General features: G+C 39.3%; 1 protein-coding gene across 2 annotated transcripts in view; it reads right to left on the bottom strand.

The window, feature by feature from the left end:
* LOC149262788 (DNA binding protein) overlaps positions 1 to 16,170 on the bottom strand; it is a 365,336-nt gene that overhangs the window by 123,988 nt on the left and 225,178 nt on the right. For both annotated transcript variants that reach the window (XM_089425199.1, XM_089425202.1), the window contains 4 exons: positions 10,949 to 12,799; positions 9,125 to 10,606; positions 8,893 to 8,978; positions 8,537 to 8,758 (listed from right to left, as the gene is read on the bottom strand). In XM_089425199.1, coding sequence (XP_089281325.1) covers positions 8,537 to 8,758; positions 8,893 to 8,978; positions 9,125 to 10,606; positions 10,949 to 12,799 — 3,641 coding nt within the window. The remainder of the gene's footprint in view (positions 1 to 8,536; positions 8,759 to 8,892; positions 8,979 to 9,124; positions 10,607 to 10,948; positions 12,800 to 16,170) is intronic.

Below are 16,170 nucleotides of genomic sequence, written 5' to 3'. Positions count from 1 at the left end.
GGTGACATGGAGGTTCGTGATTGGACAGGAGATAACGAATGCATATGGTGCAGAAAGAAGTCAACGGTCGAATGGAAGAAAACTGGCAGCAGATTTCGGGGGGGCAATAATGGTTTGTGGTTTCGAGCCTTTGGGGTCTGAAACATTGTGGAGGCGCCACGTCGTAAAAAACGACAGGCATGAAAACTGCTTTTTAGACCCCCCCCTCGCGTTAACAGGAAACGGCAGAAGGGGGGCCGAAAGGCTTCCTCCATCGTTGATCTGGGCGTAGTGAACAATCCTCGTTGAAAAATGCACGTTGGTTATTGGCGCCCGATGTGTCGTTCTGTCGCTTCCGCCAATACGACAAAAGTGTATGATGTGACTTATTTATAAGGCCATCAAGCTTTATTACAATAACTAAATCATAACTAAAGAAATTAAGCATGATTAATCAAAAGATCATTTTCAAAGGTGCATTTGAGCTCGCAACTTTAATTTAATTTTCTAAAGCAAATATTTTTCTTTTTTTGCTTATCTAACATTTTCATTTTGCCTTCCTTTTTTAGAGCAACTATCCTATCATTTTATTTGATATGGACTTGTAATAATAATGTTTCCTAACATTTTTATTTTCCAAGTTGTTTTTGGTCCATATCCTAACTTATCCATTTTTGTATGCCATTTTGATTTTTTCATCTAATAGCTAACTTATCAAAAACAAGAATGTTACAACAAGCACGGAGGGATACCACCTATCACTGCAAGAATTCCATCTCCCACAATGAACAAGGGCTAGGAGGACTGCCCATCATCTGTTGTAGAAGTCCTTCTCCACACACAAGTCACGGGCTCCACAACTGCTCCTCTAGTTCGTTAACCCTTGAGCTCAACTGCTCCTTTGTCCATCAAGGTGTTGCACACCAAGCAACAACTTGGACACTATCACGTTGTCCTTCAGCATACCATAAGTGCCCAATCTCTTCCACACTTGGTCTTCTCTCAACTATTTAGGGCAACCCCACACTTAGGAGACCCTTACACATGGTTTCCCACACACTCCACCAATATGCCCTTTGTTCTACAATAGAGGAGCTATTGCACAAATCTGGGCACCAACAACTTGTCCTCTCCTAGGACACCATCAACTCATCAACCAAGGGAACATCTGCAACACACCTTGTTGTTGTCCTCTTGCCTTCCAATCTAATGTGCCTACTGTCACCTTGACTGCTTGGTAGGCCTCCCAAAATCCATGTGGGTTCCTCCAAACAACTCCAAAGGCCTCCTACAAGCTGCCCATCAAACTAATCCAAGCACCAATCATCTCTGTGGAAACTACCCACTGGTTAGGGCTTCTAACCTCCACGTCAGCCCTCCTACCTTGGCTTCCACAGGCTACAAACAAATCTGATCCAATCTAGTCAATGCTTGACCCAACACAAGGAAAACAAGTTGCAACATACCCCAAGTTTGGTGTTCAAACTACTGTAGCACTGTGATCTAGTTAGGGCATAACCATGGTTCATGTCAGCCCACTAAACTGCCTCACAGGCCTCTCTACAGCTGCAGCCTGCGACCTACTCATTCCCTACTCCTCCTTCCTTCGCTAGCTATTAAGGCTAGTATCCACCCACGGTAAGGCCTACCAGCCCTCTTAACTCACCATCTAGCTTGAGGAAGACTTGCAGCACCCTAAACAGATGACTATCCCTTGTTTCTAGGCATTTCAACCCTCTCCACAAGAAGCTACAAGTCTCGGCCTAGGTCTGCAACAAGACAAGGATTGCGGCTAGAGAAAGACCACCTCAAACATACTCAAAACAGTCCAGAACCTTGCCCAATGAACTCGGCCAGCAATCTGATCCAACTCGACCCTCAAACAGTCACAAGAAAACATCAAAATGCTCCTTCAATCTTCGTTGAGGTCTACTCCTAGGATCTGCGACCCAAACAGAAGTTCTCTTCCTCTTCTACGATCTCCTATTCTCCTTTTACGTTGCCCTTGTGTTGCTCTTTGGATCACTAAAATAGCTTCACACTAGGCCTTCTTTTATAGGATCTCATAGGGCTCCTCAAGTATCTCATGGGGGCCCAGAAACCCTAGACTTTCACACATGTGAGAGAGATAGAGCCCAAAAACAAGAGATTTTGTCCTTCCAGCGTCTTCATGACTTTCACTCTTCTTCTTCTTGCTTCTCGGCCACAAATCAAACTCTTTCTTGTGATATCGAACTTGTGAGTGAGTGTCCCCAAATGAGGTTGAACTACTTCCTCATATAGCCTTCTCAAGGGGTCAAATTCCCTCCTTTAGGCTGACTTGATGTTCCCAAAGCCGACTTGTACTTTGGAGCTTCCAATACTTTCTAGACTCAAAAATAATTCCTTTTACAATTGTATTTTTGACTGGAAGGGTCTTATAAACATGGTGTTGACTTCGTTGACTCAAGACAATAAATCCTAAGACCTAACAAACCCTAGAAGCACAAAGAACATGCTTTTACCTAGAAGACCATCAATAATGAGCATGAAACCCATGCTTTAATAATAATAACTTTTCTTTTCTTTCATTGTTTGTTACATAGGATATATATAGAAATGGGTAGAACAATTATGAAGATCGACACTAGTTACATGTTTCAACAAGGAGCCTATTCCAATGGCAAAGAACGAGGAGCAAGAGGCTCCAAAGATTGAGACTAGTTCATCCATTACACTAGCATCTTCCAGTTCAGGTAATCAAACTTCAAGTGAAGAGGAGTCGTCAGTATCTCCTTCCAATTCTGTCAGGAGACCTCGATGGTTCACACAAACAATGTGTAATATTCCTACTTAGGAAATACAGTGATAAACAAAGCAAAAACTGATATAAACACACAAAAATTAGAAATATAAGTAGACACCTAGAAAATCTCTAAAAACACCATCCAGCTAGGCCATTTTATTATGTATATAGAGCAATAGTACAATGGGGTATGAAAGGAGTGCACTTGAGCTTGCCACAAAGGAAAGCCAGACAAGCCCCAGGTCGGAAAATACATGGCCCAAATGTGGAAATGAGCTGCCCCAATTATGCACGGCATTGCACTGGAGAAACCACTGTCTGCTGGAAAGAAAGTGTTGAAAGACCCTCCTCTGGTGCTCAGAAAATTTTGCAAAATTAGCCCCGGGCTCCTCTCAACAAACCCACCAAAACCCAAAAAGGGTTTGATCTAGTTCTGACCCCCAAATACCACATCCTCCTCAACTGGCTGGAAAATACGACCTCCTTGGAAAATTGTTGTAGCAACCCTCCAATCACTCCAAAGTGCCAAGTTTCACTCCCCCATATGACTTCCTCAAATCCCCTACACAACCCGGCTCCACATATACTTGCCTCAACTCCCCAAGTATGCTCAAATTTAGTCTCCTGCATAGGCCCTAGAGAAGAGAAATCCGTTCTACCCCAAAGCAGCAATCTCTAGCCCCAAAACTGCTCACAAGGCTTAGCCTTCCCTTGGAGCAGTTACACTTAATTTCTCCCGGCAAACACCCCCCTGGAAAATAGTTGAAATGAGTGGCAAGTGATCCTCTACCGCATCCTCCTAGAGCACGAATTAGCTGAGAGAAATGATTGAAATATGCTCCCAGAATCTCCACAAATCTCCCTCCAATGCAACACCGAATTTACCTCCCTAAGGTGGCACTCAAGTTCCACCGAAAGAAGGGTGAGCTCTCCCCTTGGAAATATTTGTGCTAAGCAACACATGTGACCCAGCTAAATAGCTTGAGCAACAAGAGAATAGTTAGGTTGCCAAAAGACCCCAATAGCTGATATGCCCCTTCTATTTATAATTTTGGCTTGTCGTCCCATGTGGGTCCCTCCATCCACCATTTCGACCTCTTTCCTTGGTAACTTCGACTTCCCTCTTCAAGGGGTGTGTAATACATGTGGGTGTGGCCCCCACATTCCACAAACAAAATTATTTCGGCCCCCATCTCCTAAGTCTCATCCCCCAAAATTTCGTGGGCCCTATAATAGTCAAAAATGCAAAATTGTGAAATAACTTTAGGGAAATTATTCTAGGAAGGAACATTATAGAATGAGGGATGCTCAGTAATATGTCAAGGTTGCTACAAGCACTTTCGAGGAGAGCAGGCATCTGAAGAAGTTTTTGACTTATATGGCATTGAGGAGTAGCATCATTGATTCCGAGCCTTCCAATTTTCATGAGGCAATGGAACAACAAGTATTTCAAGGTGCCATGGTGGAGTACAACTCCAACATGAAGAATGATGTATGGGAACTGGGACATGTGTTGAGATAGGAGGGGAAGTCAATGGTGAGTTCCAGGTGGCTCTCAAAAACAAGCATGGTGCAGATGACATTGAGAAACTCAAGGCAAGATTGTGGTGAGAGCGTTCTCCCAAAAAGAGGTAGTGAACTATGTGAAGACAGTTGCTCTAGTTGGTACACTTCTGCCAAAGTTGTGATATCTATTGTCTCAATCATGGGATGAAGGATATATCAGATGGATGTGAAGACAACATTCCTTCATGGTGTCATTGAGGAAGAGGTGTACAAAGAGCAAGCTCAAGACTTTGAGGCAGGGTTGCGGGGGAGCGCCCCCTCCTCCTCGCTCCCACTCCCAATTCACGCTTCGAGCGGGAGCGCGCTCCCTAAAAAAAACACTTCCTGCCTTTTCAGGAGCATTTAGTCTTTTTTGCAAAATAAAAATTGCATTGATATTCCAAATGCAATTTTTTTTCAAACAAACAAATAAGTTTTAAGTGGGGCAGCCTAATGATCAAGCCTATGGCCCTAGTATTGATATGCGATTCATGGTAATGTTCACATTCTCCTTAATCTTCATTTTCATCATTTTACTTAAATTTTTTACATTACCATGAAATGACTCAAGATGTTTGAGAGTGGTTCTGACCTCATTGGATTTCATATGGAGAAAGAAGGATTTTAGATTTCATTCAAAATCCAGCAGACTTATCAGTTTTTCAGGATTCAGGATTGGGGGATCGCAATGTTTCCATTGAATTTTGTCATGTATTAGGGTATGGAACTCATATTTAATCAAGAGCACTAATCCCTCTATGTACCTTGATGTTAGTGACATTGGTTGTCGAACTCCTCTATCATGACTCTCCTAAAAATGTACGCATCACTCAAACAAAATCTTGACTTGACATGCTATGCTTTTTCTATCTTATGTTAATGCTTAGATGGTGATATTAATGACAAAGGTCCTGATTTTCCAACAAGACTAAAAAATTAGACATTTCTCATGGTGGCAAAAGGCCCAAGCATAAGCAATAGATAATAGATTTACTTGTCTTTTCTAGTTTCTAGTAGTTTTTATAACTATTGACTCTTTCATATTTATTATGATATTTTTTTAAACAATATATGACAATTTAAGTTTGAAGTTGGCAATTATAACTTATTAGTAATGAATTATGAATATGATGCTTCATGAAAGTTGAAAGTTGTTTCCTTTCATTTCATTTTATAACATTTCATTTCATGTTAGATATTATTTGTTGTAAAGGTTACACTTAGCTTACAAGTACAACTTTGGTGATCAATGATGATAAATTTTATATATTGAATTTTAAAAGCTTGAAACTTTAAGATTGATGAATCATGAGACTCAATATGTTGTATGTTACTATGTTACTAACTTGTGGATGTGGTTGATGAAGATTATAACTTCTAGATGATTGTTGTTATATCGTTCAATCTATGTTTTTTTATGCTTTTTTATATCTAATTCATCATTCTACATGTTTTTGTTAACATATATGCATCAAAATATAAAAAATATATATATTATATAAAAAACACTCCGGGATTCACTCCCAAACCAGGAGCTTCTGAAAATGTCGCTCCCGCTCCGGTTTTCACTTCCACTCCCAAGTAACCTTGCTTTGAGGTACATGGGAAGGAGTCTCATGTGTGCAGGTTTAATAAAGACTTGTATGGACTTGAGCAGTTACCGAGAGCATGGTATTCCAGGATTGATGGATATTTGTTGAGCATGAGCTTCACCAAAAGTGAAGCAGATCCTAATTTATACTATATATCTGTTGGGATTGATCTGCTTACTTTGGTGTTGTATGTAGATGATTTTTTCTTATAGGTGTCAAAAAGCTCATTGCAAGGTGTAAAGCAAATTTGGCAGTGGAGTTCAAGATAAAGGGCATCAGTTTGATGCACTACTTGTTGCGGTTAGAGATTTGGCAAAGACCAGGGGAGTTTTCCTTGGACAAAAGAAGTATGCAGTTGAGATCCTGAAGAGATTTCAGATGGAGGACTGCAAGCCTATTGACACACCTATGATCACCAATCTGAAGAAGGTGACAGCTTCAGACTCACAGATGGTGGATCCCACGGTGTACAGGAGTTTTATTGATCAAATATGGTCAATCTTTGGATCACATTGAGTGTTCTACTTCTATTTCTTCCTTACTAGCTATTTGGAAGAGGTTTTGATGTTCACTGAATATACCATCCTACTTTTTGGTCTTCTGTTTGTAAATATAACATGTATTCCTCCTCCCCCCACCCAAAATAAAGTACTGCAAGAAGCTCAGGACCACTGACGATGGTGACTCAGAATAGACTAATTGTCATGCTCACTGGAGTCACTGAGATACATTTCCCTGATCAGGGTTAGTAACTGGGTCTGATGTCAACAAGAAAAAAATTTACTTATAAATAGATGGCCAATAAATCCAATTATAAAAAGAGGCATAAGTGATCCTTTAGATGGATGTCAATCTTATGACAAAAAATACAAAACATACCTTACAAATATGATTTTTTTATAGTGAGGCAACTTCATGAAATTCTGTGCAAACTGATTCATTGATCCCTAGAAGATTTAAAACTATTAGCATATTCCGTTCTCATTATTACCATTAACCAATACAGTATACAAAGTAAGATATTTAAATTTGATGCTTTTTAAGAGAGCTGCATCCTTGATAAATATTATTCCCCAGTTTTACGAATAAATCATTTTAAGGATGCCCCATCTCCTTGTTCCCATTAGACATATAAGTTATCTGGCGGACAGCATTTCAAAACAGAATTAAGAGGATAGATACTCAAGATGTCATTCAAGAATATCTTGATTTCCTTTGAAAAAATAGAATTTCACTACAATTACTGTTGTTTTGCTTGGTGTTATTTTTCTTAGTGGTGGGAAAATTCTGTGTTGTTCCTAGTGCCATGAAAATGGCATACAAATAGAAATGGAAATATACAGATCATGTAGATAAACTTGGAATGATCTTGCAATTCATTTGTTGCTCCACACTCAAGAATTTCAAGACACCTTGTTCAGATTCAGTTTGATAATTACAACATGCGTCTGTGGCAGGGGCTAACTGTCATGAAAACAGCATAAAAGTCACACATTTTGAACTTTCATTATTTTCCTCAAGTCCTCTGGACCAATGTTGCACAACTCGTACTCATATAAGACTTGTCTAGCTATTGACTTGGCGACTCGTTTAAGAATCGGGAATGACCCGTATAAGAATCGGGAATGACCCGTATAAGACTCGGCAAAATAAAACTCAAAATAATACTCCCTTTCCCTCCACCTGATCTCAAAAAAAATAGAAAAATAAAAATCAGAATCTGCTGCTAGGGACGGGTCTTATACAAATCTGTACGAGTTTGATATGAGTCATATGTGAGTCAACGGGTCAACGTGAGTCTTATTGTTATGTAAAAATTAGTTAGTTATAGATTATTAGGCAAAGGGCATGATCAAAGATCATGCCCATTCACCAAGAGGCACCTAAGGCAGTATATAGCCAGGGCCTCTCACAAAATGTAATCATCATGTATTCAATTATTAATAAAATATTTTATCATGGCTGTCAATAGCTAATTTTTATGCTTCATCTGGTATCAAGGTAGGAGACCATCAATCAGCGCAAACAATGCTTCCATCTCTAGATGATGAAGGAAGGGTCATTCTAGAACCAGAAGGTATCTTATCTACTAGAGAAAGGAAGCTTCAATCTCGTACAATCAAGGAATACTTGATCAAGTGGAAGGACTTACCAGAAGAAGAAGCTTCATGGGAGACTGAAGCATTTCTTCAGCAACATCCGTCGGTATGTATGCTTTGATAATAAAGCATTCTTTTGAGAGAAGGCAATGTTATGTAAAAATTGGTTAGTTATAGATTATCAGGCAAAGGACATGATCAAAGATCATGCTTGTTCACCAAGAGGCACCTAAGGCGGTATATAGCCAGGGCCTCTCACAAAATGTAATCATCATATATTCAATTATTAATAAAATATTTTATCATGGCTGTCAATAGCTATTTTTTGTGCTTCACTTATGCGGTTAAGGGTCTTATGTGCGGGTTCTATGTGAGTGACCCGTTTCAACATATGACTCGTCAAGACCCGCGAATCTTGAAGGGTCTTATAGGGGTTGTGCTTCACTGATCTGGACAGCAAAACAAAGGACAAAGAACAAAAAGTATAAATCAACGAAGATAGACATAAACTCATAATGATGCTCAAGACAGCTTACCTCCATCTCAAGTCCATCCTCCACCCACGTATCCGTCCATTTTCTCCAGCTGCAATGATATAGTGTGGTGCACAAACCAATATACAGTACATACTCTCCATAGAAGACAACTGTGCTAACACTGAAATGTGCTCACCCTTCACTGAAACCAATTTAACACCATGCCCTTCACATTGACCTAGTGAAATACATTTTGAGCGTGGACAATTTACTCTTATTTCTCTGCATTTCAAAATGGAAGTCAAACAATGAAAAAGGACCAATATAAACATGGTCAATTTCAGGTATTGTACTGCAAGAGAAAGAGGATTGTATACAATGAAGCAAGAAGAACCAGTACAAGGTAGTTATCTTACCTCAGATCTTGAATTCTGATGCATTCAAGTAGAACAAGATTATGCCCATCTGGTGTGAACTGTATTCCATATTTCTCAAATGCAGACTGTGATACAAATGATGTAAAAGTTATGAAAAGCAGAGAAGCTTATGCAGTTTTTAAAAAATGCTAAACAGATGCTTAAGGAATGATTGACAAAACTTCAAAACAATACAATGCTGTATATAATACTTAGAAGTAAATAAGCTTGCCTTTATCTCAAAACAAGCTTCTCCATCCGGTAGAATAACTCTTGTGTAACCAAGCAGACAGGAATAATTGAATGAGTCCTCTACAGTCACCACCTTGTAAATGAAAAGAATTCTTTCTCTTTCTTGTAGAAGACCACATACAACACAGAGATGAACATCTTTTCCCTGAACACTCAACAACAAGGAAAGAACCGGAATAGGATGCTCATAGCAACCTACAAGTTCCGTAAACTCCATTGCTCTTTTATTTCCATTAGTATAATCATTTATATTTATTATAATATCATCCTGACTAGGGCATTCTGTCTTTAATTTCTTCAACAAAAAACCAGCACTCAAATCATTGTTTCCAACAACTTCAGCCTTTAGGGTAGAAGGAGGTGCATCTGAAAAGGTCAAAACTGGGGAAATACCCTTTGATTCTTTGTTCAGTGTCTCTATCGATGCACTCTGACAATATGATCCAACATTAACAATTTTATCCTGCTTTAGGTTTTCCTTTCTTGTAATTGCATTGGGAATATCAGAGATTCCATGGTGATTACTTATGCCAATAGCTATACGTGAAGCCAATTCCAAATCACTGAAGCTAGGTACTATCATATGCTGGATTCCAGAAGTTATGTCTGAATTTTGCACTTGCTTATCCTGAAAAGATCCTGCAGAGACATCCAAAGCTTGTTCAAATAACCCGTGATCACAACCTTGTTTACACAATATGTGGGAAACAGGCAGCTTAGCTTCAGCCCAAGAAGAAGATCTGCCATAAGAACATATTTTGTTAGTTGGCAGCGCACAATATTTTGCTTGTGACTCAATATCTATTTTTTTATCAACTGAAATACAGCCTTCCACGGATCTACGAAGAAATCCATTATCATCAGTGAGATGGCAACAAGATACAGATACATAAATCTCAGATCTCGCTACTAATAACTCATTCGAAATTTTTCTAACCAAACATTGTTCAATTGAATAAGCACCATAATGTTCCTCGTGAAGGTTGCCTATACTACACGCTTCAAAGATGCCAGGCTGTGCATCAACAGCACAATATTGATTTCGTAGGGCACTAGACTGCACTGTTTTATATCCAGTATCTACACTCTGGCACTTTTTATGCTGGCATATTTGATAGTCAGGGTTATCAAGGTATTGTCCAGGCAAGTCATATTTGGCCATGTATTGCCTCCTGGAGATGGTGGGAGCATGTGGGGCATCTTCAAACTGAATTTGTTTATCATTTCCCGCATTTGAAATGAGAACTACAGAATATGGATCAAAGGCAGTAGATACATTTTTTACATGCCTCTCAAAATTAAATTCAGTCAGAGCAATTTCTGTGTTAAGGCTGTCACCAACAGCATTATCCTCACTGGCCTCTCCAAAGCCCTTGCAGTCCAAAAGATGCACCAATGTGGGATTTCTTTTGACATCATATATCTCTGAATCTAAACTGCTTTTTCTTCTCAGATATTTTTTCTGTAATCAAGAATCGTTGCAATTAATTAACTGCTGAAACATGTGAGTGAACACATTCTGAAAGATAGAATGCCTAGAATTTTATCATAACAAACTACATTTCCATTTATGTAATAAACCACTTTTTTGCATATTGTGAAAAAAACAGATCCAGTTCATTGTTTCCATTTCCCATATTTAACAAACATGTTGAAAGAACACAGTCCCACTTCTCAAGGAAAGGCTGTAACAGAGTTTACTACATCTCCACTAACCACAATATCATAAGTAGTAGACATAATTTTCTGATCATTATATCTCTTTTAAACTTATGGAATATTTGACCAGAGTTTATAGATCTACCTCAGCATTTGTAGCACATGGAGGATCTGTCTCATACAAAGGCTGTACTTCATAGACGGGCATTTTGCAGCTCACTAATGCACTGAGATGAGATGAATTCTTCTGGACAACATCATTGGAACACTGGTCATCCTCAAAACTGTCTGCAACAACACAGTCTATGACCACAGAATCTTGCTTGGAATTACCTACATAGTCCCTTTTATCATCCTTTATCAAAAAAGGAAAGTTATCCATGTCAGTACTTGAGTTAACATGACATCTGGATCCCAAAGGCACATCCACCTCCAAACCCTCAGCTACATTCTCTACTGTTTTTGAAAAGCATTTCTCTTTTGACTTTGCAATTAGATCAATGGCAGGAGATATACTAGATCGATCTCTCTCTTCATTCTTTTCTTTAGCACTTGAAACAACCATGAGAAACTCTCCATTAGTTTCATTCACATCATCTTTGATCTCACCAAAGGCTGATTTGTAAAGCTCTTGTTCAATGCCAACATCCCCCAGAATAACATCACCTGGCTTGGACATTTCTGGTATATTGTTTGCCTCCATAAGATACATTTTCTTATCATGACACAATTTTATTAATGGTGGGCATCCTGCAGTAGTTTCCATTTTATTTATTCCAACCACAAAATTTTCCTGTTTTATATCTGTAGAAGAGCAAATTGGCACTATATTTTTAATTGTCTCTTGTACACAAGAGTTTTCAGCAGTCTTCACTTCAGTTGAAGTCTCTGCACATAACATCTCGGGTTCCATAACCAGATTGCAATTTGGAACAGGCCTCCCATCTAGCATACTACTGCTTATGGCTGCCAATTCAGAAGCATCAACATGAGAGACCATGCACATTTCCCTTGAAGACTTTTCAATTTTCTTTCTAATCGCATGGTGTTGATCAAAAGATTCATTATTAGGATCATATTCAGCAATGGAAGAAGCGTGCAAATTCCCTTCTGGTGTATTCTTTCTTTTCTTTCTGGCAGCTTGTTTGAGGAAGGGCAATGCCTGTGGGAGCAACACCATTATCATCGACTTTGCAAATTCCTGTCCCATGGAATCTGAATCTGCCTTGCCTAAATTTCCATCCAGTGATTGGGTGGTATTACATTGTCTATTCTGTTCCGAGGAACTCAAACTACACTCATTAGAAAGTATCTGACCTTTCCCAGATATCTCAGGGACAGACTGCAAAGGAATAACACTAGCTCGAGGAATCAACTGATTATATTTCTCAACTTTCAGCTGTCCCTCATCATCCTTTCTGTCTTGTAATACTTCTTCACAATCTCTAATAGAGGACTCAAGCATGGAACCATCCTGCAATTTATCCAGTAGTGTGCATTGCTGCGGGCAATATGACTTTACTTGAGAACCTGAAAGTATGCCTTTGTCAACATTAGCTATTGCTGAATGGTTTTCCATGCGTGGTCCTGCATTTACGATTTCAGCTACAGTCCCGCCATGCCCAAAATGTGAAATTTCCATTCTCTTTAGATGAGAAGGTTGATCTGAAATGAATAGCCTGCTGGCAGTGCCTTTGTTATTTATCAGAATACCAGGACAAGTATTTGCATCCTTAGACACACAAACAGAATTTAATGATATTTTATTATCTTCAATGTCAAGGGAATCTGGCACAAACAATCCAGTTTTCCCGACAATATCAAAGCTTTCAGAAGGCTGATTTTTGTTATTGTCATTCTCAATTACCATTGCAGGAATACCACAATCCATGTTAAGTTTAGGAGAGTCTAGACATGCTACACGAACAGCCTTCTGTTTATCAAGCCTGAAGCGTTTCCTTCTTATTGATCCTTCTATTGTTGTAGTTGGCAGTTTCTGTGTGCATCCATCGTGTAAGTTACTAATAGCATAATGAATAAGCAGATTCATCTCAGAATTTTGGATATAACAGTGTGTGTCCATCTAAATTATTCCAAAAATCAAATATATAATCAGCAGTATATGGATCCAAAATGCTTGCTATCTTCTATAAGGCAAGCCTTCTATTCGTCTCTGCATACTTAAAGCATTAGACTTCCATTACCTCATTCCCAAAGGCATTAACACAGAATGCAGCAGTTCCTAGATTAGAAAATAAGCTGACCTTAACAAACAGAGAGAAATATAAAATTAGCAGTATATAGGCCTGAAGGATAAGCTTTCTTTATAAAATAGATCCGTTATTCATTTCTGCAGATTTAACATTTTGGATTTCTGATACCTTCATGCCAATGCTTTAGTACAAATGTAATAGTAACCCCAAAGGGAATAAAAGGAATAAAATGAAACTAAGAAAAACTCATATAACAACCAACCATTAATGGAGCAACACTTAGAAGTAGGCATATTAATGTGGAACAAACACCCAACAAGGCATATGCCACTGTAATTTAGTAAGATTGCATCAAAGAAACCATCTCAAAGACAACAATGTTGAATGGTGTTGTCATTGTTGCCAACAGCGGTCCTTGAACGCTCTTAATATTTGAAGCATAAAACTTCTGATACGCAGAATTATATGTATAAATATTTTATTAAAAAGATGAATAGACAGATGATGTTGATTACAAATGGGGTTCCTGGCTTATATAATGCCATGGACACCCTTTGGGGAAAGGGCATGATCTTATGATCGTGCCCTTTCGTCTAATTTAACTAAAAATTAAATAATAAACCTAATCTAACTAATTTTTACATAACAATATTCGTTGAGTTTGCAGTGATTGGAAGCTCCAAATGATAAGAAGCCCTGGAGGAGAGGAAGGAAAGCCCTAGATGCCCCACACTTGTTGAAGAATATGAGAACAAGGAACAGTGAATTTGCTCACATGACCATCATCTGTTGACAGTGCTCATCTTGCCAATTCCAATGTTGGGTTACATGCCACATGGATCCTCTCGGTTGAAGAGATATGGCTTCTTGAAGTTGAAATCACAAAATCATGGTCAAGGTCCCCAAAACGAGAGGATAAGGGTGTTGGAGTTTTGTAGCTTCGGTCGGCCTTCATAATTTGTATTAGCCCTCCAAAATTGGCAAATATAAGTTGGCTTCAAGTCATCTTTAAAAGAAATAGAATTTGAATATTTATAATATCAATTTTGCCTCCAAAATTTGTCATGTCGGCCCAGCATAAAGTCAGGTCAGCTCCAGCCAAGGGTCACACCCATTCAGATCCATTAACATTTATATATTGCCAATTTGTCCTTCACTTTTGGGCATCCAATCGAATCACTTTTGAGCATCCAATTTGGACTAATCTGAGGCATAATGAGGACGAGCTCTAAGGCTTATTTCGGACCACAAGAAGGGCAGAATCTGAAGCTAATTTCTAGCATGTCTAAGTAGCAGGACCGAGATTTTCTGAGACCAAAGAAGGCCGAATTTCTAAGGCTATTGAGGGTTGTTCGACCAGGGTTGACCTGGGATTGGTTACTGGTCAGTTTGACTTTGATTTTACTGATATTTCAGATTGTATCTCTTGTTGAAATGGACAAATTCTCCTAGAAAAGGTTGCTGGGTTTTTCCCTTGGTTTGGGGTTTTCCCAGTGTAAATTTGTGTCTCTTGTGCTTGGATGTTTCTTCTTGTTCTTACTGGCATCATTGTTCTACTGTTGATGATTTTCTTGTATAATTGCTTAATGATGCATGTGGTATAAGATGAATTGAACTAAGAATCACTGGAATAATTATCAATTAAGAAAATCCATAAAAATCAACATGGTATCAGAACTAGGGTATGGGAGCAGCCTTGAAGTAGTCAGCTTCATTGAAATTCTACGGATAAGTTCCGAAAGAGACCAAGACCTAATCAAATGATCTCTGAAAAAGGGCTGAAGTATTCTAGTGAGGGATCAAAGCCTTTCTCAAATCTCAAGAAGGCCGAAAATCTGTTAAAGGAGACTTAGTAAAAGGAACAAAGATCTGTCTGAAGTCATAAGAAGATTGCCAAATTAAGTAGGTTGAGAAAAGCTGATTATATGTAATATTCCTAATTAGCCATGGCTAATTGGAATATTCGATTTTGCTCAATTTTGCCTTCTATAGTTATTTATAAATAAAAAGGTGAGGAAAGGGGGACATAACTCGCTTTTTGAATAAAGTCACTCTCTAGTAGCACAACGTTGTAACTTAAAAGGGGAGCCAAGGGGGCCATAGGACCACGTAGAGAAGGGGGCCCACGTAGACACTTGGAGGGACTGCGCAGATGGAGAAGGAGCACGCGGCAAGAGAGAGGCTACGTTGGAGGAGGTGGGCCTTAGTGCTTTGAGAGAGGCCAACGCTATAAAGGAGAGAGGAGCCTCCTCATTTCAGCATTGGATTATGTTGCATTTGAGCTAGTCATTTCGACTTAGAGCACGTTGGTTGTTTAGCCTGTCTGCAACACTGTTTAGTGCATCGAGTGTCTCCGTTCGGAGATCTCACCCTTAGCCCTGGGGAACTTCGAGTGCCTACTCGGGCAAGGTAGTTTCATCAGTATTTTGCAGGAGGAGCGATCTCTGGAGTTGAGGAGGAACTGAGCATTTTGATGACTGCACAGTCTTGAGAGGGGAGGACGCAGTCTCTTTTGGTAGGAGCTCCGAATTGGGTTTATGTGGAGGATTTGAGCTTGGAGATTGAGCAAGGGATCAGCCCTAGCTTATTGGAGGATTTTGGCAGAGTCTCGGGTAGAGTTTTGGAGGATTCACTTCAGGGGCAGCGCAGAGCCTTGAGGGATAATATCGTAGATCCTCAAGGGGATGATTTTCAGGGGTCGACTATTTTAGAAAAGCTTTCTGGGCTTTTCTGGGTTTATTGAGCATAGGTTGATTCCAGCGTTTCAGCATTTTTTGAGGAGGGGAACAGCCCCAAATCCTCACTTGATTCCAGCAGTAGCAGCAACACAGTAGTTCTCCGGCAGCTTGGATGCAGTTCAGAGAGAGGCCATTTCCTTGCCATTCTGAGTGTATTCCTTCACTTGCCTTGTGCAAGTCGAGGTGCTATCTTTCTGATCACCTCTTGTACTCTTTCCATTACTTAGTATAATAAAATGGCTTAGCATTTCTCTCTGCATTTCTCGAGTATCTGCTTATATTCCATGTATACATTATTGTACGTTGCACTACTGTTATTTTTATCTCTTTGAGCTTCCCGGCTACCATACCACTTGTGTGTTTTTCTATACACTTAGACAGAGTCTAGAAAGGGCTAGGTAGCCTCCAGAGCTCGT

The sequence above is a fragment of the Pinus tabuliformis genome, chromosome 6 (genome assembly GCF_031772625.1).
Source record: "Pinus tabuliformis cultivar Carrire ecotype Pingquan chromosome 6, CPIR1, whole genome shotgun sequence".
Lineage (NCBI taxonomy): Eukaryota > Viridiplantae > Streptophyta > Pinopsida > Pinales > Pinaceae > Pinus > Pinus tabuliformis.
The sequence above is the reverse complement of the archived record's forward strand: the minus strand, read 5'-3'. Positions and strand labels throughout refer to the sequence as shown.